This window comes from Ziziphus jujuba, chromosome 11 (genome assembly GCF_031755915.1).
Source record: "Ziziphus jujuba cultivar Dongzao chromosome 11, ASM3175591v1".
Lineage (NCBI taxonomy): Eukaryota > Viridiplantae > Streptophyta > Magnoliopsida > Rosales > Rhamnaceae > Ziziphus > Ziziphus jujuba.
The window spans coordinates 13,293,816-13,321,642 of NC_083389.1; the positions used below are offsets into that span (position 1 = coordinate 13,293,816).

Consider the following 27,827-nt stretch of genomic DNA (forward strand, 5'->3'; position numbering starts at 1 on the left):
TTAGACTCGCTATATTATTAGTTCCTCAACAATTAGCATTAAATTCACTAATTACTACCCAATTCATCTCTTCTCCATTCTCAATGCCAACTCGGTTTGTGCTGATCTTTGAATACGATTCTTTTTATTTTTATTATTTTTCTTTTTCGCAATAAGAGGTATTAAAAAACATCAACATCCAAAACCAAATGAATCCAAGCAGAGCATTCCTGTGACCAGGTCAAAATAGTCCTCGCAAGAAAAAGATGCCGAAATTCTAAGTTTAGACAGTTTTTCCATACTATTGCCCTTCCATAATTAGATATCGTTAGAGATATATATATATATATATATACACACACACATAATAATAAATTAAGTTTTTTTTTTATAAACTTTAATTAATTAATTGTTATACACACACGAAAAGGTAATTAAGGAGATTTATAAAATTGGTTAACAAAAAACAATTTGTTAATATAGGTTTTAAATTTTCAAATAAGTAAATAAATAAGTGAAAAAAAATGTCTAAATTCAAAACAAATATATAGATGTCACAATTTATATCAAGAGAAAAAAATATATATGTAGATATAGCTATTTATGTTTCTTAAAAAAAAAAAAAAAAAAAAACAAATCTAGCAATTTATATCATAAATATAGACGAAATGTAGCAATTTATATCATAAATACAGACGACTAATTTGACATAAATGCATATAGTATGAGAGGTGAAAATGTCCAGGTGCTATAATTCCTTTTGTTTATTGGTTTACGTGATTGTAATCACCTTTGTTGCCGTCAGATCTTCAGGTGAGTACATACACAATCTATATATAGAGGCATAGCAAAGGGATAATAACAAGTCATACACTTGCATTATAACGGCTTAAATTTAATTTAGACGCTAAAGTCAAACCTTATTTTAAAAGTAATGCCAATCATGAATTATTTTAGTATATACAAATTTTTTATTTTTTATTAATATTTTATTTTTCTTGATATTGATGTTGAGGGATCCGTTCCTGATTAATTGTATCATCGGGAATGGTCTAGAGTCTTGCCGTTTATCAATTACTTGACTGGTTAATTATATCTTCAGGAATGGTCTAGTTTGTTGCCTTTTTGTATGTTTTTATATTTACTCATTTAATTAAATATTTAAACATAACGATCTACGGAGGGATAAAGTTTAGCTAATTTTTTTAATGTTATATTTTTTTAACCATAGCAAATTATTTTCATTTTACTTTTACAAATAATAAGTAAAAATATTTTATAAATATAATGTTTGCATCTAGCTATGCATAAATACACATACAGGACTATGTGGAAGGTAAAAATGTCTAAATGTTGTAAATCACTTTATTTCTTGCTTTTCCTCATTATTTTTCCTATTGTTGGATATTCAGCTGAATATATATAAATCAAATAGTATGCATATGTCTCATTATAACCTTGCTCTGCATAATATATATATATATATATTAAATTAGTGCAAGTTTAATTGAAGATATCCATTATTATTTACACCCTTAAAATTCTTAATTTGGTACGTATATTGATATAAGTATGCATTGATTAATAAATGCCTAGCTAAGTTTATCTATGAATACTATAGCCCTCTTGAAAGTTGTTGGGTTCTTCCCCAGCCCCCCAATATATAATTTTAGTGTTCACAAGAATGAATTAGCTCAGAACCACATTTTATTAGACGTTGTCAATTAGTATATCTAAACGTTTACTAGATGTTATAGTAAATTCATTCAAATTAGCACCTTCCTGTTCTAATGGTTCCAGTATATAAATTAGCTTATAACCATATTTATTAGATGCTGTCAATTAGCATATTTAAAAACAAGCTTTTAACGGACAATCGTGAATGTTATTAAATCTAATTTTCGTTTTAGTGAGTATATTAATTATTAAAATAAATAATATTAATTAATATGATAACCCATAAATTTTCATAATATTTATTACTTTAATAAAAAATTGCTTTAAATGTAGTTGGGATATTTGACTTGGAGAAGGCCATAGTATTGTGGCTTTAACACTTGCTTCAAAAAGTTGTCATTAGTAATTTGTTTTCTTAATGAAAATTTAAGCATTTAAAAAATGTGTATATATATATATACGTGTGTGTGTGTGTGTGTGTGTGTGTTTGTGTGTATATTTTGGACAGTGAAAAAATGCATTTGCTTGAAGTATCGTCATTTGAGATTGAAAACAAGTGCTTAAAGAGTGATCGGCCAGAAGGTCTCTGTAGTTTGTAAGAGACGAATTATATAGCTTTTTATATTTATTTATTTGTTTTGGAGTATAGAAGAGAGACTATAATTTGAAGGAGCAAAGCTTTGAAAGAAATAAAGAAAACAACAGACATAGAAATATATATATATATATATATATATATTGAAAAATTTGGATGTTTTAGAGAAATTATTTGTCTACATAATAGGAAGAGAATATTGTATATAAATATATATATAAAAGTATATCCAGCCAATAATTAATCAATATTGTTAAGGTTATAAAAATATTAAATAATTTTATTTTAAATAATATGATAATATTTAATTAATTTATTTTTTTATTCACTTATTTATATTTAGTATATATTAATATTTCACCAAAAGTATACTGATGTCAAAACAATTTAATATTTTTAAATATTCGTGATGATTAATTTCAATTTTTTTTTTTGCTTAAATTATTATTATTATTATTATTATTATTTTGTTTTAAAGAAATTTTCACGACTTAATGTCATAACAATTAAATTACATTCAAATTCTTTTAGGTAGGACTCAAGCCTATATAAATTTTTGGTAGGTGGGTTGCGCATATTGTTTCTTTGAAGTCTGTTATTTTTACAACGGCAGCTAAATGAAAAATGAAATTTCCAATAAAAGTAATATGTCGATACGCATATACATATCTAACCATATCTATATATTGGATGAAAAATATTCCAAAACGAATGATCATTATAAGTAGACAACTAGTGGCCATAACAAATAATTAGTAAATTATATACTAATTCTTAAGTTGACAATTTAATGCAAGTTTAATACCTTGGAATAATAATGTTCCTAGTTGACCATAGGATGGTTAGTTTTGAGTATTTTTCATTGAACTCGCTTTCTATAGGCTTGTCAAGCCACTATTTAGTTACAGTTTTACCTTTTATCTTGAATCAATGCTATTATATTAATTATATTACATTTAAATTTTTTAGGTGGAGCAAGTGTATATAAATTTTTGGTAGGTAGGTTGTAAAGATTCTTCGAAACTTAATTATCAATTAAAATATCACTTTTAAAAGTTTGAAACATAGGCTGCTAATTCATCTATTGTACTTTTTCTTTTTGCTTCTTTGAAATATTATTAATTCACATGTATAAGTAATTGTGTATATAAAATTTTTGGTAAACAGGTTGTAATGATTCTTTGAAACTCAATTATCAATTAAAATATCACTTTAAAATATTTGAAACAGTGGCTGCTAATCCATCTACTATACTTTTTGCTTTTGCTTCTTTAAAATATTATTAATTCACATGTATAAGTAATTGTATATATAAATTTTTGATAGACAGGTTGTAAAGATTCTTCGAAACTTAATTATCAATTAAAATATCACTTTTAAAAATTTGGAACAGTGGCTTCTAATCCATCAATGGTACTTTTTATTTTTGCTTTTTTAAAATATTATTAATTCACATGTATAAAAGTAATTGTGTATATAAACTTTTGGTAGGTGGGTTGTAAAGATTCTTCGCCGGCTGCTAATCCATCTATTATACTCTTTGTTTTTGCTTTTTGAAACATTATTAATTCATATGTATAAGTAAGTTTTTAATTTGTTTATATATATATATATATATATATGAAATAATTCGACGGTGTGGGTTGAGTAACTCAAAGTTAAAGTTGACATTTTTTTCAAAATGTGTTGGTTTTGATGTACACGACGATCTATACAGTAAAAGCTATATGTATATATATTTACATATCTAGCAGCATTAATCCAAAGCGGCTGCAAAGTCAACTATGCAATGACTCCTGGGCGGGCCACCATGTGCTGCCAGACGCAGAGACGCAGCTTGCTTTGGGCTAGAGGGGGCTCAAGCTACCCAGCTAAAATTTAAAAAGAATATTGTATACATGTGGTATTTACTTATGCAGTAAAAAAATTAAATAATTAACTTAACAAAAAGTATACAATAAGACAGTTGTAGAGAAAGAAATGTAGGAAGAAAATAAAAAGAAGTTTGATTTTTTTTTTTTTGCCCCCCTAGGAAAATGGAAAATTTGTAGAAAACTCAATAAAATTTCATCTTTGAAGAATTGCAAGTTACAATTAAAATCATGTTTTACTTTATTTGCATTGGAATTCTTTTTTTTTTTTTTCCTGCATTTCGCTGTTTTGTTTTATTTATTTCTTTTAAGTTAATTTATTATGATAATTATGTACAATATTGAAAAGTAATAAAATTTTCCTACATAAATTCACTGAAAAAAAAAAATCTATACAAATCTCCCCAAAAGTTAATTCTGATTAATTACGTCCCTAATGACGAGAATGTAGAACAAAATGCTTGAAGATGTTCTCAATAGGGGCAACCTGTTTCAAGAGAATCTGTTATTGTTTCAAACGCGAGCTAATCATTATAAAAATTAATTAACCAAAAATATATATGTATATATATATATATATATTAACTACCTTAGAAGTTTATACAATAAAATTTAAAATTGAAGCTTTATTGGATCAATCTAGTAACAAATTTTTTTTTTTTATTTATTGAAAATGATTTTGGATTCGAATATGAATGTAATGTGAGTACTTATTTATTTGAGCATAATTGCTTTAACATCTTCACGTGCAAATGTTGGCATTTATTAATTTATATAACCAAAACCTACAATTGGATAAATAAATTAAAAAAAATAGAAAGGAAAAAGAAGAAAAACATATTAATTTCGAAGCACCACTTCAACGATGTTAATTTATCCAAAATTTCCGTTCAAAAAATTTATTATACAAAATCTATAAATAGTTGTGATCTGACGGTGATAAATTCTAATTGTGATTATATATATGAGTGTTGAAAATGAAATTTATGAGAAGAAGTCAAAAAAATAATAAATTAAGGTCATCCAATAATTATCACGTATGTTATTTTATGGTCAAATTACTCTAAATTAATTTTGTGACTGATTTATTTCTCTTACAAAGAATGAAAACAAATCAATTTCAAATTTATACTTTTGTTGTTGGAATGGATTAAATCCATATTTCATGAACTGTTTAACCTAAAAACCATCGCTTGCCTGCTCACTCTCCCTCTCGGCACAGAACAAGATCATGAATGTCCATCAATTATTGTCAGTAGTCGTTGCAAATTAAATAAGGCCTTTATTAGGTAAGCCATTCCGTCATATATGGCTGATACTAATCAAAATGTTTAAAGAAAGTCCGTCTAGCAATCAAAGTTCCACTTATTGTTATTACCAAAAATTATAAATAAAAAAAAAAAAAGTTCCCACTTATTGGTTTTTTTTTTTTTTTTTTTGGTGTTATTTTATATAAATAGTACTCATAGTAAAGAAAAAACGATGGATGATGAACATCATTCATACGTTTTTATCCATAATTAGTTAGCTATATTTCTTTTGAGTTCTGTTCTTTCTTTTTTTATAGTAATTATTTCGTACGTCCTTAAGATTGAGAAATCTCATCATTAATTGAATAGCAAACATACATGTATATTGCAATGTACAGTTGGTATTTTACTATATTGATCTAGTAATATTATACTAAAGATTTATCATATGAGCCTTTTAAATTTGCCTTTAAAAGATAGACCTCAATTAGACAAAGCCAATAAAAATCATTGTTGTGGTTAATTAGCGTCCTTAATTAGTTTAATATTAGGCTATTGGCATATCAACCCATAAGAGACCTATGAAATTAAGGAAATCAGATTATATATCTATGAAGTTAAGGAATTTGATTATATATATATATATATATATATATCCATTAAATTTAGGAATCTGATTTAATATTAGGCTATTAGCATATCAACCCACAAGAGATCTATGAAATTGAAGAATCTGATTATATATATCTATTAAATTAAGGAATCTGATTATATATATCTATGAAATTATAGAGCCTGATTATGAAATTTAATAAATTATATTATACATTTAACAAAGAAAAAATATTATTTGTCATCATTATTGAATGATCACTGATGAAAATTATATGCCAAATAGTAATTTAAATGTTGAAAATTAAATAATTTATTTTTAAAGTTTTAAAATAAAAATAATAAATTAAATCTTCCAACTAAAATTTGTCATATAAGATGGTGATATCACTGTTAAAAACAAATAACAAAATTCAATAAATTAAAAAATCTAATTATCTATGCAACATATAATATAATTTCATCTTGGATGGTAAATGCTAGGTGACATTAAGGATCCCTGTTAGATTCCTCTGAATAGATGAGATGACTCTAACCATGTTAAATCATTGTAATTAAATATTTTATATGAAGAACATTACAGAATCAAACTCTCATGACAATTTCATAGTTTTGGGACAAAAATTTAAAATTTAAAAATAAAAAAATATAAATGTATAGACATACTAAATAAATAAATATAAATTTAAATCTAGATCTAAAAAAATGCTGATATTAAATATTAATTTTTATATTAAAAATCTAATTTGAATCTATTAAAAATATCTCATTACATATATATATATATATTATCTCAACCATGCAAGAAATCCTTGAGGGAATAATTTAATTGGTTGAAGACCTTAATTTCAACGAACACTTATCCGAAACACTACTGTTGAAAACTACCAGTGTGCGATGGGAAATTTATCGTCAATTAATGAATTCAAATTACTGAGTGGTACCTTGCAATTATTAATGTCAATATCGGAAAATTTGAAAAGAAGATGATTGTCCAATTTTGTTCCCAGATAATTTATTGGAAAATAATGAATTAAAATTTATCATTATATTTGTGAATTGAAAATCCAGTTAATTTTTTCAATTTTTATATTTAGGTTTAATCAATTTAAAAATTAAACTAATATGTAAAATAAATTATAAATTGAAAATCTGAAATATTTTAAATTTAAAAGTTGAATTAATATGTAAACTAACCAAATTATAAAATATTAAAATGCAACTAACTATTCCACCGCTACTATAGCTTTATTTTTATTTTTTTTCTTTTTAGGAAATATAACAAATTAAGTTAGGTGCATGCTTTCTTGGCTATATATATATATATATATATATATTGATAGGTATGCAATCATAGTCTTAACCATACCCATATGTATTTTCCTAATCAAAACTTTTTTAAAAACAAGAAATAAATAAAATGAACCATATGTATTATCATTTTTTTTTTCTTTTAAGAAAAGAAATCATAGGATACGATTTTCTCAAAATGGATCAATGCTTTTTAAACCCTTCCTATGTTAAATTTACCTTCTTCTCTAATTTTCGGAGACAGTAAAAGACAAAATCAAACTTTTTAACTGCAGAAATTCTTGCTTTGCCCATCAACATTATTCTGCCGGCAATAATTGTTATTTAAGCATATCTTTCACCTCCCTCTTTCTCTCTCAAAAGACAGCAATTGTGGTGAAAATATAATAATATTTTTTTTGCAATATAATAATATAATAATAGTAATAGTCAATAATTTTTATTTTTATTTTTATTTTTTTGGTTGAGATGCATGTGATTATTGTTTCACACCGCATGGGATCAAGCAATTGGATATATTTTTCTCGACTCCCGTACGTTCGATCAACTTTAGTGATATGGATTATGCAAAATAATAATAATAATAATAAAACTTAGTTATATGGAAATCTTTAATATTAAATTAAAACAAATTTGTTTTCTCCGTAGTAATGATTTTATTGCCCCGTAGTTAGCAAAGATCTATCTTAGAGATAATTATCATCACATCAATAAGAGTACATATAAGAAATTTTTTGCACAATAAATAAATAAATAATAAGAAAATAAGATAATATCTTACAAGATTTTTACTAATGATCACCAGCACAAATATAGTTGAGTAAAGTGGATCTTTAAGACATGGTTTATGTATCACTTCGTCATATCCCCAATCATTTTTTCAAAAAACAAAGAAACAAAAGAAAAATGAAAAATGAAAAATCCCTAATAATTTTGAATTAATTTGAAAAAGGATCCCCAAAAAAACGAATTGACTAGCTAGTCAATGAACTGTTAAGAATCGTATAAATAACGATTTAATTCAATTAAAGTATTTTATAGCCATCCTTTCAAAAATAATAATAGATAAAAAAAAAAGAAGTAATAATTGAAGCATCATCTAATTTATTAAAATATCTATCAAATATATACATTTTATTTAATTTATTAAATATGAATAAAAACATTTAAAAAATAAATAAAATAAAATAAAAATCAATTAAAAAATTTCGTATATATATTTAATAAATATTTTGATATGGTATTTCAAATATTATCCATATAAAAACTATGATGTATTTATCTGTTGAGTATTGCATGGACTAAAATAAAACCAAAATAATAGAAGAAAGAATATATCTGGCTATAGTCATACAATTTGTTAGCCATTATTTAACAAATAAAAAAGCTGATCCAAATTAAAATTAAGTAAAAAGTAAAATAAAATAAAAATATCTTTTGGATATTCTAAATAATTTACTGATCATGACATATGGGGTCAGGAGAAAATTTATAAGAAGCTGGTAGACATAGTATTTCATAAATATGTGTATATATATATATATATTTATTTATTTATTTATTTATTTATATATTATATTGAGATGTCATCTATATTTATATTTGGAAAGTAATAAATCATATGTTAGCATTTCATTTATATTTATATTTGGAAACTCATAAATTTGACATATTGAGAAATTATTATAATAGATAAAAATGAAAATACACCAGAAACTATTAATTAAATTCTATTTAACAAAAATAATTTGTCTCCACATTTTGCTACATTTTTTTGCCTATAAATATAGCCTTTATAGTTGCTTCTCTAGCCTTTGTAGTTGCTTCCTTTGTTCATCAGGAAAGAAATTTAGACATGGCAAGTGAAGAAGCTTCAGCTAAGAAGATTATTGCAGGAGATAAGTACAGGTCTTTCCTCCATGATGAGGAAAATAACATCCAGTGGAGACATGGTGGCCCTCCCACTTATGATGATGTTAATATGCTCTTTGAACAAGGCAGAACTAAGGTTCTCTCTCTCATCATCTGCTTCTCTATCTCTTTCTCTTAATTTCTCTCTCTCTCTCTCTCTCTCTCTCTCTCTCTCTCTCTGATCTTCAGAAGCTTATTGTTTTCTTTTTCATTTGCAGGAATGGCCAAAAGGGTCGCTAGAAGAAATAGTACAGAATGCTATTAAGTCATGGGAAATGGAGCTTTCCCACAAAACACGTTTGCAAGACTTCAAGACCATAAACCCACCAAAATTCAAGCTTATCGTGAACGGTAAGAAAAAAAAAAAAAAAAAACAAAAATGAACAGAATAAAGAGTTTTGATGGCTTTAGATTTATCTAGTTATTTATGTCATGCAAAATAATAAGACTAAAAATAAATAAATAAATAACCTATAATATATTTACAGGAAGAGAAGGATTATCGGCTGAAGAAACTCTCAAAATTGGGAGCTACAATGCTTTGTTGAAGAATTCTCTGCCAAAAGAGTTTCAATATTACAAAGCAGATGAAGAAACCTTTGAATCCTCTCATGAAATTTTCCGTTCGGCGTTCCCTCGTGGGTTTGCTTGGGAAGTGCTCCATGTTTATTCAGGACCTCCTCTAATTTCCTACAAGTTCAGGCACTGGGGTTTCTTTGAAGGTCCTTACAAAGGACATGCTCCTACTGGAGAGCTCGTTCAATTTTTTGGATTCGGAACTCTCAAGGTGTGTTTATTAAATTCAACCACCAAATGATCAATAAATTTTATGTATAAAATTATAAAAATATAATAATAAAATATTTAATTGATCTTTTTGACAGGTTGATGAATCTTTAAGAGTTGAAGATGTGGAGGTTTACTATGACCCTGCAGAGCTTATGGCAGGGCTTCTCAAGGGACAATCCTTGTCTGAACATTCATCAGCAGCAGCTTCTCTTAGCTGTCCCTTCTCCAAATTGACTACTAAATGAATGTTTTATCTTCTTTTGTACCTAAATCATCTTATTGCCCCAGTTGGATTTCTTCTTTTTCTTTTTTTTTTTTAATTTTATTTTACAATTATCATGTATTGGGATATAGATTCGAATCCAAAACCATTGTTAAAGGGAAGCCACTAGACGGTTCTGGGATACAACCTGTATGGTTATTCCTTTCTGGGAAACCACCTGTTTAGTTAATCCTATGAAAGATTACGCTAGAATTGTTCCAGAATGTGACCAAAAATAAAATGGTTGGTTCTTCTCTCCATCAGATTAGATGGGTCATTATGTTATTTACTTGTTAATAACCACTAACATAAGAATGATAGGATCTATATTCCATCTTGGCCGTATGGCGACAGTCCGATTTACTAGAATAGTATGCTTCTCATGCGTGAAATTGTCATGTAACTAGGATGCCATAGACATAACTCTATTCAAGCACGTAATGAGTAACTCACAAAATGGAAAATATAAATAGATAAATAAATAAAAATTGTTTTCCTATCATTGAAAACATTTGGCCGAAGATCATTCAACAAATTTCAAGGTCCATGAAATGTCAAAAATTACAGGCATCATGGACCAACCTAGAGGACGATTATAATAAATATTTGCCTAAATTCTACCCAGATATAAGATACAATAAATGTAGCATCACCGTTTTACCTGTAGGGCTACTATGGTAATAATTAGATACAATACAACATCAGTAAAAAGAACCAAAACTAGCGTCAACTAAAGGTAAACATCATTGCTTCGGAATTCAACTTTGGGATCTGCACCGCAACGGCATTCATCTAGAAGAGCCAAACTCAACATTTCAGTGCAGAACTGATCATCTGGTTTCAGCCATAAAGCCTGAGCAGAAATCACAATACAAGCATATTCAAACCAATGAAGCAAAAACCATGAAATAAAAGAGATTTCAAAGAACCAAATTACTGCATGATTAAATGTTTAAGAAGTAACTGAATCAGCCATAATGGATGCATTAAAGAACACTTTTAGGTTTCCTGGAATGCAATATACAGTATTCCAATGCCATTTCATAGGGGGGGTAATCAAGTAAAAACCATATGTAAAACACATTGAAGTAAATCAGCTTTGGGGGATACCCGACTCTACCATTAGCAGACATAGTGGAGAGAATTCAGCATCTACTGCATGCAAACGGTAAAAGTAAAGCTTAGATTACTTACTTTGTGATAGTATGTGATTGCTGCAGTAAAGTTATCCTGCATAGTGGGAAAAGGAAGAGATACAGACACATTAACATATATTATCATAAAGGAAAGGGGAAAAAAGGAGACACTTTTAGACAATTTTCAGTGTGGGAACACAAAAGTCAACTCAATGCATTTCAAGCAAGATTTAGATTCACGTTTCAATAATGCTGAGAAAATATAGTATAAATGGCAAATTTATAGACCAAAGTAGTGACTCATGCCTTTGAATGGAACGCACTCAACTAGAAATCAACAACAATTCATCAAAATAACTACTCAAATTCAATAGGTCATAAGAACTTGCAAGTTCCATTAATAGCCCCATTTGGTAATTAATTTGGAGAGCAAGGTCAATCACATCAGCAACTTCATACAAATATTTCTCAACCTCAAGATATCTGCTTCTCAAAATTCACACATGAAATATTGTCATACTGAAAGAAACAAAAAATTAAGTGAACATATTCACAAATGACAAATTGTAACTAAAACGTTCATAAATGACAATTGCTTTATTCACTTGTTTCTGTATGAGCAAACCCTATTTTAGTGCAGACCGATTTGCAGACCCCTCATTTAAAAATATGAGCATTTTAACAATTCAACAATGACCACAAATGCTGATATTTGCTTTTGGGTTTACCTTGGTAATGATAAAAAAATTTCCTTTAAAAAGAGTGAGGAAGAAAGAAGAGTAAAGTAACACTTCTTATACCTGTAAGTGATAGGTATATGCAAGACCTGCATAAGTGCTCACACTTTTGGTTGATAATGCAAGTGCTTTATCATAGTATGAAATTGCTTCCTGGTACATCCTGATATATTAATTATACATGATTAGGCTTGAGAAATTATTAGTTTTACAATCATACATATGAAATATATAAAAAATATAAAAACAAAATAAAAAATAAAAAGAATCAATATGAGGAGATATTCTTATCCACCATATTAACATACTTCAATTTTCTGTAGGCATGAGCGAGATTCACGACAGTTGGTTCCCATATTTCACTTAGAGGAGAAGGAACATGAGTCAAAGTTTTCTCAAACCACCAAACAGATTTGCTATACCTGTATGAAAAGGCAACCGTATGCTTATAAAAAACAGAACTGAATAAGAAAAAGAAGATATATGGTTTGAAATAAACTAAACAAAAAAATCAAAAAAAGAAAAAAAGAAAAAAGAGAGAGAGAAACATGCAGCAATCACAAGCATAAGAGTAAATTGTGAAAGCATTTTCATAAAGGAAATAGGAACGAAAAATAATCGGTGCAAGCAGTAAATTGATTTACTATCATTCTTGGGTACTCATGCTCACATGGAATGTGTAAGGTGATATATTACCATGGTTTATTCATTTCTGGACTAAGTTCCAACACTTTCTTGCATTGGAATTAAAATATAATTATCAAAAGCATATTCTCCTTTACATCTCTATGTTTGAACTCGTTATCTAAGCCAAATTTAAATGCATACAAAAAAGCTTTCACTATTTCTCATCTACACCAACATTCAGAATTCATTTCAAGTTGATGGCAAGTCTTTTCGAACACCATACGTTAAAGGAAAATCATTTTCATGTTAAATACAGGTTACATAGTTCAAGGGTAAATTACTTACTCCTTCATATTGTAAGCAACAACTCCTAGTTCATTATATACAAGTTACATACTTCAAGGGTAAATTACTTACTCCTTCATATTATAAGCAACAACTCCTAGTTCATTATATACAAGTGGATCCGATGGGCAAATAATCTTAGCCTGCATAAAAAACTGAAAACAAATAGATCTATTAATATCCTGACAGTTACATTACTAAAGTTGTTAAATAAATGCAGCTAATGAAGCTATGAATGCTGTCAATTCTAAATACATATAAAACAAGACAATCATATTTATCAAACGAAGGTATTCAAAATGATGAAGAGGAGAGTATTTACATGCTCCTGAGCAATCAAAGCCTGCTTGTAAAAACGAATAAGAAGAATTTCTAAAAGATTTAACAGTAAAGAATATCATTCTTTTGATTTTATTGAACAAAAGAATTCACATCAAGACTTGACCAAATCCTTTTCCTATGATGGTTCTAGATATTGCTTAACATAAACCATAAAAAACTTAGTAGGGATTTTTCTTTACCATTGTGGGGAGAAAATGTAATCTATTTCAACATAAAAATTTCATCCTTTTGATTTTATTAAACAAAAGAATTCACATCAAGACTTGACAAATCCTTTTCCCATGCTGGTTCTAAATATTGTTTAACATAAACCATAAAAAACTTAATAAGGATTTTCTTTACCATTGTCCGGAGAAAATGTAATCTATTTCAACATAAAACCACCAAAGTTGAGGGCACAAATGGATCTCTAGCCATGTTTAGAAAACTGTTGCTCACCTGCTCAGCAAGCTTGAAACTGTGGGTTCGCATGTATTCCATCCCAATGTACAATGTTGGTAAATGGCACCTGGAATAAGAGAATATCAAGATTCAACCTGTAAAAAGACAATTCATAAATAATAAGAGAACTTCAACTCTTTGTCACTGAAGAAACAACCAGATCATATGATGCTAGCTATGTCTTCAACCACGATAATGTCAATAGTAACACAAAGTTGTTCAATCTGATGTAATCACTGAGAACTAGCTAGGAATTATTTTTGAAGCTCTGAAAGCTAAAATCTAAGGTTACATTGACTACCATATACAGAAAAACAACACATACAAACAGAAGAAAAGAAAGCATTTAAAACATAACGGGGAACACCTTAAAAAAATCTCTAACTTCAATTTTCCAACAGTCCTAAATATTGTCAAGACCAACAATTTGTGTTCATATTAAAAAAAATTTAGAATTGTTGACCAACAATCAAAAGATTTCTATAAAGAAAGGTTACGTAGATTTAATGTTTCAACTCAAAGCTAAACATGGTCAACAATCATTTATAACATAAATACACCCAATTTGTTATATAGCTATACTGTAGAATAAATAATTGTAATTAAAAGCTGATTATTTATATCTTAAGAAAGACATCAACTAAGATATCCAAGATTACCCTGGGAACAAACGAGCAGCAGTGCGATAAGCCGACATTGCTTGATCACCCTCTTCTTGAGCAGCATAAGCATTACCATAACCTATCCAAGCAGGTGGAAAGGCTCCATCAAGATTGGTGGCCTTGCTGTAGCATAGCACATAACTAATAGAAATGAGTTCCAATAAATAACATCAGAAAGCAAATAAAATCACTAACTCGGACGAAAGAGAAGATTGAGCACTGTTGAATTGAAGATCTTATTATTAGAAGCTGAACTAGAAATAAAATGCAAATTTTCAATTTACATAGAGCATTTTTTAAAACTATAATAAATTTAAATGTCATTTACATATCAGGTGATTAATGCCAAACAAAAATTAAAACAACAGGGAGCAATGACAGTTCAAATACATATTCATTTGTAAAAATAAGGAGGAGATCGACTCTGAGTTGTCATAAGCTTGACCTGAAATAACGTCGTGATTGATCATACTTCTTGATACAATAGTAATAGCAACCAACAGCAAACCATGACAAAGCCCTGAAAGAGAACACATCTGATTAGTTAATCCCCTAAATGCACTGCAGTGCATGAGCATATAAACATAGAACATAAAGAACAAACTAAAATTTATCATTCCAATGGTATTTTACCAACATTATGATACCAAATGCTAACTAAATGTCCCCATTATTTTTGCCCACCCCTTAAATAAGGGGCTCTAATAAAAGCAATGAATTTGTCAATGTTTTCAATCTTCATACAAGCTATGTATTATGCATTACTTCTACATTCCCTGTAACTTGACTTACAAATATTTTGTTGGGACTGACAATGAGCAAAACATTTGATGCTGCAAAGTATACTCAATGACTATATGTCTTATATGCCCATATCCAAATTCCAAAGTGAAATCAATGAATAAATAAATATATCATAGCATTTCAACAGAACAATAGTAAATAAAATAAAATATAAAAATTAATAAATAAATAAAAGATAATAAGCCAGTCTTACTTTTGAGGATAGTCCTTTACTAGATTGCATGCCATAAGGTAAAGCTCATTTGAATGCCCAAGTTCCATTGCAGCTGCTAGATGCACCAATGTGCTTTTAAGATGGAAAGGATCCTTTTCAAGTAACCTACAAAATAAATGGAACAACTTAAATAAAATTACAGGGGGAAAAAAAACACTCAAGTGCTACTGCTAATAGATGTTAAAAACAAAAAGGAAACTTACACCGAGGTCAGTTCAAAGCATTTTTGATGTTCACCACACTGGTGGTAGTACTCAGCTTTGCAGGCCAAAAGATCTGTATTGCTTTTCAGAGTACGCATGAAGGATGGATCTGAAGGGTTACTGTTACAACTTTCCTTTTCAAGCTCTCTAAATTTGGCTTCTACAACATATTCGTTGTCATACTGAATAACATAAGAAGGATTTAGCAGAGGTTAGTACGCTAAACACACACCACAGAAAACGCCAATAAATCAATCATAGAAAGAAAAAGGAGATCTTAAAAATCTTCAACATTGAATCACATTTGGACTTGGACAGATAATTTATAAAGTCACACTCCTACTTACCTTCTTTATTAAACAAGAATAGAATGATGAAAGCCATCCATCTTCAGGACCAAATTGCAATGAGGAAAGTAGACTTGTCTCTGACATAGAGAACCAAATCAAAGTTCAAGTAATTTACCACTGCTGAACTAGACAAATAATGTCTAAAAGTAATGCAACGACAACTCCTATTCTCTATGAAAGAATCAATGACAAAAACAAGGAGCTCAGAAATAAATTTTAAAATCCTGAACTACGGATCCAACTCCACTATACCATTCTCTTTCTAAATACATGCATAAATGATCAGGCGAGAGAAAGTTAGTATAGCCCTTACCTTCCTCACATGAAAGCATGTGATTTTCTAGAAGACATTCCAATGCCTGAAAAGCAAAAGTAAAAAGGACAAAAGCTAATACTAATTAACATTGAATCAAAGCATTTCACCCAAAAAAAAAAAAAAAAAAAAAAAAAGGGAGAAAAATAAGAACATCTAATCAAGGCACCAATGCTTCTTATAATGTTTGGCTAAAATATGTAAATAATCTCCGTAAGTTGAAACAATATCAAGTAATTACTTGGAAAGTTCTATTGATTTGAAAAGGAAATCAAAGAAAAAATTTTTGGTTAATTTATTGTACCCAACCACTGAAAAGAACTCAAGCATACCTCATAACATAAAGGGTCGGCTTTGATAGCAGCTTTGTACCTTCAAGATATAAAAACAAATTAAAAAGAAGAAGAGAAGAAGCAAATAAAGTCAGATCAACCTTTCAATCAACATGCAATTTACTCAACAAAAGCAACAATATTATAAAATGGTTATTCCTAATCCAGGAAATGTCATTGAATACATCTAATAGATCGTACGAATAGACCATTGATTTAACCCAAGAAAATACCCGAATAATGTGCCAACAAAACCAAGCTAAAAAGCAGGAGAAACTAACCACTGTCTCGCCTGAGAACGGTTTTCCAAAGCTTCATAAGCCTTACCTCTTAAGAAGCATATTGCAGAAATTATCTGTCACGAGATAAAAATGTCACACCATAAGATTGAAAAAACTTATAAAAGAAATGACATTTAAACATCAAAACTCACCAAAAGCATTTACCAATTTAATTCCATCAACAAGAAACAAACATCAGAGAATCCAAGTTTAGGCTTCAGCTAGTACAAAACTAGTGATAATTAAATTACATAGATAAGTTGTGCGGAACTTTATCAAAGAGAGTGCTAAAGAAGTAAATCTGTCATAAAAAAAACTGCATACTAATTATTCATTTCAATTCCAAAACAGCATTTTATAGTCACATGCTAATCAAAGATTAAAAAAATTCAAAGACAAAGAAAAAACAAAAACAAAAACAAAACTTAACAATATCAATTGTTGCTGACTAAGGAAATTCATCTTTTGCAGTTCGTCTTGAGTTGTAACTATTACATTTTACATCAAAAAGACAATATTTTTTTCAAACAACTACCACTTTTCCCTGCCTATTAACAACCGTGATTACAATCAAAGAGTCATATATACTTCAAGGAGTTTAGATTAATTAAAAAACAAATCATCATAAAAAAGAAAGGAAGGAAAATAAAAATAAACTATTAACATCAAGACCATCGTATAACTATAAAGAGGAAGATAGTTCCAAAGAGAGCTATAAGCAAATGGAATACAAATAAATACAGGTCTATATAAAAATTAAAAATATAAATTAAGATTCTATTATTCGAACTGCAAGTTACTGGAAGAAGAATGCCTTTTCGCTTTTGGATTTACCAAGCTCCTACAAAGCTAGCAATTCGTCCATTTTGAAAACTCAACTATTAAGATAGCAACTAGCAGTGCATAAAGGTGGAAATATAGTATGGTATACGTGAACATCATACACTGTAACAGCGAAGTTTTAAAGGGGAAAATATATGAAAAGGGAAGACTTGCATTGATTTCACGATCTTCCCCATCTTTATCCAAGTACATGACATTCGAGTCCTTTGTATCACTGACATTCCCATGTTCATCCACTTTCGCATCACCAAGCATTAGTAGACATTGATCCCATTCCTTCAGTTCTTCCTAATAAAATATCCAATTTAAAGTTAGCAACAAGTTTAGTAATATGAAACCAGACATAAACCCGTACCAAACAATAAACAGACTCATTGTTTGACTGTTAAGCAAAAGCTGAGCGGAGTACAGCAACATAGTATAAAGCCATTTAAGGTAATGAAAATAGATAACAATTTTGTTCGTTTCCCAAGTAATAAAATATAAAATGAAGTTCCTTTTTCTCTAACCACATTTGGGGAGGGGAAAAAATCAAACTTTCAGTTCAAATTTACTTACATCTGTCTCATCAATCAATCAACACATAAGAAAATCGAAGAAAAAGGTGTGAAAAAAGAAAATGCAAACCTCAACAACAAAAGAAAAGAAAACCCATGTCAAACCCAAACAAGCAAAACAAAGAAATCGCACAAAGATAAGTAAAACCCTTTTCAAATGATCGACGTAGAGGAATTAGATTGGACCCAAAACAACTTACAAGGCATTTGGCAGCGAGGTATCTGAAGCGGAGGTCACGAAGAACGATCTGGGAGGCGTTGAGGAGGTGGTAAGCTCGGCGGTAATGGCGACCAAGGAAGAGGGCCTGGGCCTGCATGTAAATGTCAGCCGGGTCGTTGGTGAAGGCGGCGACCTTGTCGGCGAAGAAAATTGCAGAGGAGTAGAGGTGCTTGCTCACGCAATCCCTGACAACCCCACGAAGCTTCTCTATCTCCTCCTCTCTCATTTTTTTAGTGGGTATTGCTCCGATCGCCTTCTTTTGCTCTAAGCCTGAACTGAAAAACCAAGGGCTTTGGGGGGTCGGAGGGAATGAGAGGGAGAGAGCGAGGGGAGAGAATCAGTGCAAAGGGTTTTTGTAAGAAGAGTGGAAGTATTTGAGCGGGAGGTTCAGATATGGGCCTGTAAACCCCCAAAGCCTAAACCTCTATCATTAACGCATAAGTTTGTCTTTATTTACATCTTCATTCTTTTGTTTAACTCAAATCTTTGAAGCTAATAAGAGTTGAAGTTTGGTGTAGTTTTAGCAACAAAATTTCGGTACTCCCGGGGTTTTGGAGTTTTGTAGTTTTTTTATTTTTTATTTTTTCTGGTTTTAGAGCATTTTTAACTTGCTCTTTGATAAATGCCTAGATTTCTCTAGTTGAATGAGTGTTACATATTTTTCATTACTTCTGCAGGTTTCCAAATTGAAAAGTTAAAATAAAGAATGGAATTTGATTCTTTAAAAAAATAATCATAATTATTGATTGATAATTAGAAAATAAAAAAATGATGATAAAAGAGTGATATTGGAGTAACATTAAAAATGAAAAAATCTTACTCTTTATTTTTATAAAAATTTTCAAAATATTTTTTTGTTTTAACAATTATATTCTTTAAAATAAAAAGTGACATTAAAGATATTTTAAAGAACATGTGCTTATTCATTAAAAAATAATAAAATAATAAAATAATAAAAAGAACATATGGTTATTTCTTTGAGCAACAAAAGAAACCAAAATTATATGTAAATTTGGGCTTAAATGTAGGAGTTGGTAATTATTCGTGGTCTTTGTATAGACTTGTGAGTCTCTCACGCTTGTTTTCATTACAATTTACAAGGTAGGACTTTAGCTTGTTCATTTCTTATTTTTCAAATATTTAAGATTTTTATAACTTGGTATATGATCTGGTGCTGTTCACATCTCAAGTCACTTTTAGAAGTAAATTTGACTTAGTAAGCCTATGAATGCCAAAAAATTATTATGAATGATAAAAAATAAAAAATAAAAATCAATTTTACAAGCCCAATGACCCAAATCAAAATATTAGTTTCATACTTTCATCGCCTAGAATCTTTGGATTCAGCTTTCAGGAATTGTAAAACAAGCAACAAGAAAGAGAGAGAGAGAGAGAGAGAGAGAGAGAGAGGGAAAGAAAGTGGGTTGATAAATAATATAATGAAATTTCTCAATTACACTCCAAAAAATAAATAAAAAAAGAAAGAAAAATTAAAAGCAGATCGGAAGCGATTAACGTGCTATTAAGCTTTTGTTGAAATCATCATGTATCGGATTGAGATCTCAATAAAATTCTTTTCTTCACTAGTTTGTTTACCCAGAAAATGTTACAGTGGCACAGCATAAAGAAACTAAATCGATTCAAGTCAAGTTGTCCCAGCGATCTAGCTTGAGCAACACCCAACTCTCTTCAAAGCTGAAACATCATCTTTTATATTGATTTTCTCTCCTTTGGATGGGACAGAAGAATCTGTTCCATTTTCTGCTCCTTCAACTGCTTTCTTGCTTACAATATGGTAGATTTGAGTCAGAACTTCTGCAAATGCATTTTCAACATTTGTTGCTTCCAGTGCAGAAGTCTCCATGAAATAGAGTGATTCCTTCTCGGCATAGGACTTCCCATCCTCAGTTGAGACTGCTACAAGGTGGCGAAGATCTGATTTGTTACCCACAAGCATCACAACAATGTTGGATTCAGTATGGTTCCTCAACTCTTTCAGCCATCTATCTACATTCTCAAATGTTGCATGCCTGGTAACATCATACACAAGGAGTGCCCCCACAGCCCCACGGTAGTAAGCACTGGTAATGGCACGGTACCTGCAGAGTTGGATGAAAAATTTAGAATGCGGACATGGGGAGAATGTATCAAGAATAGTCGATGAATGAAAAATGCCAAGAATATGAGTTATCAAGATTTGCATCAAGTGCATTATGCATAAACAATAAGATTTGAATTTAAATATTTAAAGAACTAGACATGAAATTATGAACGGTTCAGATGACGTGCATATGTTAACTCAAAAAACAAGAATATTAACAGTTTAAGTGCACATCCCAGGATTACTTCAAGCAATTAAAAGTCATATGCCCTGTTCTAGGAACTCCTCTAGCTAGTTTACTGCAATTGGATATGACAGCAAATATTTAACAGGAGCAAACAATGATTCTCTTAAACATTTCTTGTTTAGTGTATGTGTGTGATACATATTTGGACCCACTTCTTAAGTGTTTGGGATTGATGGCATAAAGACTTCTGTCTCATTTTTTGTATCCTGCTAACCCCTGTTTCAGATAATCTGTTGTTTTACACATGTATGGCTTGTATTATTTAAGTATGAGTATTGTGTGTAACAAAACCACATAGGACACAGCTAGAGAAACAATCAACAAACTCCCAAACAATTCATTAATACCTCCCTCCAACTCCAGCATTGCAGCCTATAAAAATGTTAGTTATCAAGTTTCAGCCATATATCTCTAGTAAATTGATTTTACTCAGATCCTATACAGAGTTTAAATCATATGCCTGTCACAAGCTAGCTCTGCCTTTAGTTGTTTCTAGATCTGACCATACCATGGCAACGTGTCTTCTATCTAATAAGTTTACTCAACATAGCCTTAATGTTAAATTCTATCAATTCCAAAAGCTTAAGTTGATAAGAAATAGACCCAACCATGGATAACAAGTTAACATTACAGCCTTAACAAGTAGAAAATTGTCATCAACTTTCTTCCTTCTTTGAATATTCCCATTCCTCTTTACCTGCTTTTCACAAATTGAGGTTGAACTCATCTAGTTTCTCTACCTCCCCCATCTATTTTAACCCAATTTCAACCACTCCAGTTCATGCTAGAAGTCCAAGGTTCATGACAAACAACTGGCAGGATGCTGGCTCAACAAACACAAAGGCCATAAACAAGCTCATTATCACATAATAGCTAACTAGCTTCAAGATTTTTCTTCATTTTGCTCGCTTCAAAAATTCAAACTCCAAAATCAAGTGTTTCCAATGATAAATGGTACTGTTTTGAATATTGCTAAAAAATAATGAAGGAAAAAAATGAAAATTTGGAAAAGCAAAATAGAGTTAAGAGCCAAGGGGAACAAACATAATAAGGTTGACTTGATCCTAGTATGGCTTCTTTCTGTATTTGTACTAAACAAGAAAAGGGAAGTCAAAATTAAATGTATGCACGAAATCAAAAGGGACATGAGAAAAGCCACACACAATCAAACAAGTGAGAATTTAAATGCATCATACGCTGCATACAACTCATTATACAAATACTATTTGTGCTCTTAGAAATTCTTGAACCAGTACAGAAGGAAAATATATATATACATATATTATATTCAAACTTTTTCTTAAGTAATCAAGCACACACTTTTTCTTTTTCTTTTTCCCTTTTCTATTTTTCTATTTATTTTTGGGTGAACAAGAAAGCACATAAACAAAATGCATTACAAGGCAGGCTTAACAATTTAGAAGATCTCTTTCTTAAAATTGAAGTAAAGTTGGAATCCTAGATCTCCATACCCAGTAACCACCTGCAAATCCAACTAAAGTCGTGTTACACACAATAAATTGACCGAATTGCCTTGGAACTTGAACAACATGACAGCAAGGATCCACCTGACTCTGCTAACTCATTCTCAAGTAACTATATTAAATATTATTTCTTAGAGACAATTCTTACAATCCGTTTGAAATATATTCAGGTAAGCTACTGGTGACCAATCTCTTATATTCAATAATTTATATTCAGCTTAATTTAGGTAACTACAATTTTGACATAAAAAAATTTCTTTCACACTAAAATAACAAATCTGAAGGAATGAACTTAATCAATTCGTTTGAATAATGATAAAGACATTGCATTTGAAAACACATGTACTTACTACCCGTGGACATCTTATCAACACCCTAACAAAGAGATCCATGCTGCAGAAGTAATTAGGATAAAACCTTTTTTTTCGTTTATTGGCACCAAAAAACAGAACTTCCTCACATTGAGATCAGTTGTAATAACAAAAATAAATAAATAAATAAATAAATAAAAATTCTGTTTTACAAGTTTGAAAGATGAGCAATGCCTTTAATACACAAACTCGAGAGCACCAGCCAACATTCAAAATCCACCAATTATCCACATTCATCAAATCAAAAAAGAAAAAAAAAATTCTGCTTTACAAGTTTGAAAGATGAGCAAGGCCTTTAATACCCAAACTCAGAGCACCAGCCAACATTCAAAATCCACCAATTATCCACATTCATCAAATCAAAAAGAAAAAAGAAAATCCACAATTACACTAAAACATTTAAAGCTTGCTAACAACACCAATTGCCATAATAAATGATCATGGGTTTCTGTACTGACCAAATCTGGGATATAAACAACTAAATCTAACAATAAATGGTAAAAACCACACCTGAATTTTAGTAAATCTGACAAATCATAGCATCCAAGAAAGGAAACAGCATGAAAAAGTACTAAAAAAAAAAAAAAAACACGAAAGCAGCTAAACATAGCAACCAGAACTTCACAAAACTAAACATACCAACAACAAAAAGCAAAAAGCTAAGAAAAACCCAGATCAGGAAAAGCAAAGATGAAGAAGAAAAGAAGACCTTTCTTGGCCAGCAGTGTCCCAAATCTGAGCCTTGATAACTTTGCCATCAACATTCAAAGTCCTGGTAGCGAACTCAACACCAATGGTGGACTTGGACTCGAGGTTGAACTCGTTCTTTGTGAACCTGGAGAGCAGATTGGACTTACCCACACCGGAGTCCCCGATCAACACCACCTTGAAGAGGTAATCGTAGTCATCGTCAGCTCTATACCCAGCCATTTTAGCTGTTTCAGCTTTATGCTCTGTGAAAATTGCACAGCGAGAGAGAGAGAGATTTGCAGAGGATTTGGAGGTATTTCCTTTCGGTGGGATAGTGAAGTGTGGGAAGTGTGTGAAAGATGGATTTTAAAAAAGCGCCAGAGAAAATGAAATCATGCGAGTCTCACCAAATTTTATAATATGAGGGAACCTCCATCTAATTGCCCTACCTCCCACTCAACTTCAAAATGTGACTTTTTTTTTTTTTTTTTTTTAAATCTTCTCTTTTCTAAATCAAATAAATTTTTTTTTCCCCATACATAAGTCTCGAAACCATCCTAAAAAATATAATATAATGTAAATTTTTTATATAAAAATCAAAATAATATTTAAGATTAACTTACCTTTTATAAACCTTGGAAGTTTAATAAAAACTTTACTTATACTCTTTAAGTTTGAAAAATTATAACTTAATATATAAAATTTGAATAATTATTTTTTATTATCTTTGGAGTTGATTTTTTATAAAATTGATTTTTTTTAAAATCTATTTTATCCTTAAGTATCCAAAATAAATCTTACATCACTATTCTCTTATTTAATTCATAATATTGTAATAAAAATATATATCATTTACTATAAAATTTCATTTACATAATGATAACAATATAAAAAATAAAAAGAAAGAATAAATAGATTATATTTTTTGATATCTATTATTATATAAAAGGATCATAAACAAAATTTTTAATTTTATTTTAAAATTAAAGAAATAGACTTCATTAATTAATTTAGTCAACTGTAAAGGCAGTAAATGATGATTGTTTTCATTTTCAGATGTGTTAATGAAATTTTAATTAAAACTTCACATATATATGGAATTTTTCCCATATATAATTATATATTAAGAGCATTTTCAAAGATATTTTTTTAAAATAAAAAATATATTTTAAATAAAAAGTGAAATTTTTAAAACATCTTTCAACAGTATTCTTTATTGGTTTACTTATAACTTTTTTTATTTTATATAAATCATCTATTAAATATTATAATAGTGATATTTAAAAATATTTTTTTATTAAAATTATATCAGTATGATATTAAAATAAATAGCAGATGTGATTATGTATATTTGAAGAACAAGACCAACTATTTATCTTAAAAAATTAAAATAAAGAATCTCTTGAAAAAAAAAAATTTTGAAAGTTAACTGTTTAAAATAAATTACAAAAATAATATAGTACATTTAAAGAAATCCTTGAGGATCCTGTAACAATTTAACAATTTATACATTAAGATCTATTAGCAAATAGCAACTCAAACTTGTAACTAATTATATATCCCTTCAATTTTTATTTTTTTTTTGGGCATAAACAAAAATTAAAAGGTTAAGCTTTTATCCATTTGTAAGTGGCGTAAATGTCACAAATACCATTGATTTTATAAATCTGATAAAATAATCACACTTTAATAAGCAAATAAAATATTTTTATATTTTTAGAAAAAATTGTGAATTTGGAAACTCAAGCAATTTAGATAATCCGAACTATTATAGTAAAATATATATTTCCCTTCAATTCAAATGCAACCCTTATCTAATAAAAATAAAAATAAAAAAGAAAAGAAATAAAATAAACTATTAAATCCAATCTGCGCCAATGTATTAGCCCATTATGCACAGCCCAAATCTCATTGAAGTAACAAAGACACAAGCCTCCTCAAATATAACATAGTTTTTTATTATTTATTTATTTATTGATATTGGATAAGAGTTTGAACTTTGATCATTACTGCTTGGATGTTCCACATTTTGGAATTATTGTTTATGGATTGTCCCACATTGACAAATATAACATAGCTAATTAATAAGCCTGTAACTTTCCATGAAGTAATTATGTAACATGTTGATGAATTTGACTCGATTAAAGGCTAATCACACTTCTAATCTAACCAATACAAATCACACTTCTGGCCAAACCAATACGTTATGTCATCCCTTCTATAACATAGATCATTATGAGGTAGGCTTTTTTAAAAAAAAAATTGTAAATTTTTTTGTTATATTCCAATCAAACTAATCAAAACATTCATTAAGTAAAAATATTTCCTACTTTCCGAGCAATGAATAAAAAAATACAGATTATCGATGAAATAAATTAAAACTATGCAAGGAAAGAGATGGGTAGGGATTGCATGTCTTGCAGGGGATGAATCCCAATCTGAATGGTGTATATTTTAGTATTGGATGAAATCTACAAATACTATCAGCAAAAATTATATAAGTTTTTATAATTAATTAGGGAATATAATGGTCATTATATAAATTTAAATTCATTGAAAATTTAAAAATTTTCATAATAAAAATAGTATATGAGATAATAATACTATTTGCAAAATAAATATTTTTTTAGAACATGAAAAATATAATATTACTCTATAAGTTAAATACATTAAAAATATATATATAATGGTACTATATGTGGGATGGCAGATACTTCCTTAACCTAGTGCCAAGTAGACAGATTGGTGCAAATTCATTTGCTCATGGAAATGATTACAGGATTTAGAGTTCCAAATATTAATTCTGAAAATTATTATTAATAATAAGATGAACTTTTACATTCTTCTATTTATTAATTTTTAGCCGAACATCTTTTGTGCATTGTGTGATGCTAATGAGTGTGATTTAATTATTGATTTACTAATAATGGATACAATTTACTTTATTTTATTATGAAGTCAAACTAACAACAGATTGGATTAAAGACTCGATCTAAGATTGTCCTTCCCTAATTATTAAATAATTATTAATTTCAGATAATTATTAAAAACTATCTTAACAGTCTATAAGATACTCTATTAGTATCCCTAGAAGAAAAAATTTACAACTAAAAACCCATGACTTGACATTTTTGTTTTTATATCATCAACCAACAAGCAATTCAGACCCAAATTTCGTTGAAGAAAACGTAATAAATCCACTGCCGCATTTGCATCAAACTCAATTTTTCCTTCAAAAATACTTCCTTCAATATACAAATAAATACAATATTTTATAGCCAATAATTCAGCAGCCAAAGGAGTGAACCATTACTTTATCAGGTTTGAGTCACATTGCAACTATAACATCTCCATCCGTATTCCTAACTACCACCTCAACGCCTACTTCATGCCTAGTTTCTCTTGAAGAAAAAACATGAACTAAAAAACAATCCATGACTTGACATTTTTGTTATAACGTCATCAACCAAAAAAACAGTTCAAACCCAAATTTAATTTAGGTTCATTTGTGAGTGTTAAAGTTGGAAAATAAATTGATTTTCAATATTTAGAATTTTTTAAAAATTATTTTTTTTTATTATGTTTGGTGAATAATATAATAGTTGAAACTTGTAAATAATTAAGTTTAATATTTTATAATAAATTAAAAATAAATATGTATTTTAAAAAAATTACAAAATTATTTTTCTGAAATTTTTAAATCAACACATTTATATGCAAATAACTATCTTACATCTTTTCCTATATTTAATAAATATTCAAACAAAAACAATTATTACTTTTCAAAAAAAAATTAAATTTCCATTAATTTTTTCACTATTTAAACGGGACGTTTGGGTGAATGTAATAAATAAACTGCCGCTTTTGCAATCAGACTCAATTATTCCTCTGAAAAATTAAAATCCTGCTTCAGTACACCAATCAATACCACATTTTATAACCAATAATTTAGTGGCTAGTCCAAAGGAGTTAATTACCACTGCTTTATCGGCTTTGACATTGCAACCCTATATAACATCTCCATCCCAACTCCGAACAACCCCACCCCAACACCCACTTCATGCTTGCTTTAAGATATGGCACCATCAACATTAACCTTATATGTACTCATAAGCGGTGGCTTAGATCCGCTTTTCCGGCCGTTTATTATATAATACATCTTGATCTTTTTTTCTTACTTATTAGCTCCAAGAAACTCCAGATTACCAATCTCCTCTAATTAAGAGAATATCATATTCTACAATCTTCCTGTGACAAATTGCATTGCCCA

The 27,827-nt window shown here is 29.1% G+C and overlaps 3 protein-coding genes across 4 annotated transcripts; 1 reads left to right on the forward strand and 2 right to left on the reverse strand.

Moving 5' to 3' along the window:
- The first annotated feature begins 9,091 nt into the window (after positions 1-9,091).
- Positions 9,092-10,520, forward strand: LOC107432571 (pathogen-related protein). The gene is made up of 4 exons (XM_016043744.4): positions 9,092-9,303; positions 9,425-9,557; positions 9,695-9,993; positions 10,091-10,520. The coding sequence occupies exons 1-4, from the start codon at positions 9,151-9,153 to the stop codon at positions 10,238-10,240; spliced, it is 735 nt and encodes a 244-aa protein (XP_015899230.2). The 5' UTR covers positions 9,092-9,150; the 3' UTR covers positions 10,241-10,520.
- Positions 10,521-10,735: 215 nt separating this feature from the next.
- LOC107432569 (anaphase-promoting complex subunit 6) lies at positions 10,736-19,168 on the reverse strand. 2 transcript variants are annotated; one of them, XM_025066683.3, is made up of 16 exons: positions 18,645-19,168; positions 17,989-18,175; positions 17,091-17,118; positions 16,764-16,803; positions 16,432-16,477; positions 16,116-16,195; positions 15,769-15,950; positions 15,545-15,670; positions 14,993-15,067; positions 14,545-14,670; positions 13,883-13,952; positions 13,175-13,257; positions 12,439-12,552; positions 12,194-12,293; positions 11,452-11,487; positions 10,736-11,110 (listed from the first exon to the last, which is right to left on the reverse strand). In XM_025066683.3, the coding sequence occupies exons 1-16, from the start codon at positions 18,888-18,890 to the stop codon at positions 10,988-10,990; spliced, it is 1,662 nt and encodes a 553-aa protein (XP_024922451.2). In that variant the 5' UTR covers positions 18,891-19,168; the 3' UTR covers positions 10,736-10,987. The 2 variants fall into 2 exon arrangements, with proteins under 2 accessions (XP_024922451.2, XP_015899228.2); XM_016043742.4 differs by having other exon boundaries at positions 17,045-17,118; positions 18,041-18,175; positions 18,645-19,163.
- Positions 19,169-20,075: 907 nt separating this feature from the next.
- On the reverse strand, positions 20,076-23,947 carry LOC107432501 (ras-related protein RABA1c). The gene is made up of 2 exons (XM_048464971.2): positions 23,577-23,947; positions 20,076-20,763 (listed from the first exon to the last, which is right to left on the reverse strand). The coding sequence occupies exons 1-2, from the start codon at positions 23,795-23,797 to the stop codon at positions 20,328-20,330; spliced, it is 657 nt and encodes a 218-aa protein (XP_048320928.1). The 5' UTR covers positions 23,798-23,947; the 3' UTR covers positions 20,076-20,327.
- Positions 23,948-27,827: the final 3,880 nt, after the last annotated feature.

Bases quoted from the DNA above. Each gene is read 5' to 3' on its own strand.
- LOC107432571 (XM_016043744.4), top strand. From the start codon at position 9,151: ATGGCAAGTGAAGAAGCTTCAGCTAAGAAGATTATTGCAGGAGATAAG. The intron at 9,304-9,424 runs GTTCTCTCTCTC...TTTCATTTGCAG, and splicing joins TTGAACAAGGCAGAACTAAG to GAATGGCCAAAAGGGTCGCT. The intron at 9,994-10,090 runs GTGTGTTTATTA...TCTTTTTGACAG, and splicing joins TTGGATTCGGAACTCTCAAG to GTTGATGAATCTTTAAGAGT.
- LOC107432569 (XM_025066683.3), bottom strand. From the start codon at position 18,890: ATGAGAGAGGAGGAGATAGAGAAGCTTCGTGGGGTTGTCAGGGATTGC. The intron at 16,196-16,431 runs GTAAGGGCTATA...TCTCTATGTCAG, and splicing joins CATGCTTTCATGTGAGGAAG to AGACAAGTCTACTTTCCTCA. The intron at 15,951-16,115 runs GTAAGTAGGAGT...TATGTTATTCAG, and splicing joins ATTCTTGTTTAATAAAGAAG to TATGACAACGAATATGTTGT.
- LOC107432501 (XM_048464971.2), bottom strand. From the start codon at position 23,797: ATGGCTGGGTATAGAGCTGACGATGACTACGATTACCTCTTCAAGGTG. The intron at 20,764-23,576 runs GTCTTCTTTTCT...CCAACTCTGCAG, and splicing joins GACACTGCTGGCCAAGAAAG to GTACCGTGCCATTACCAGTG.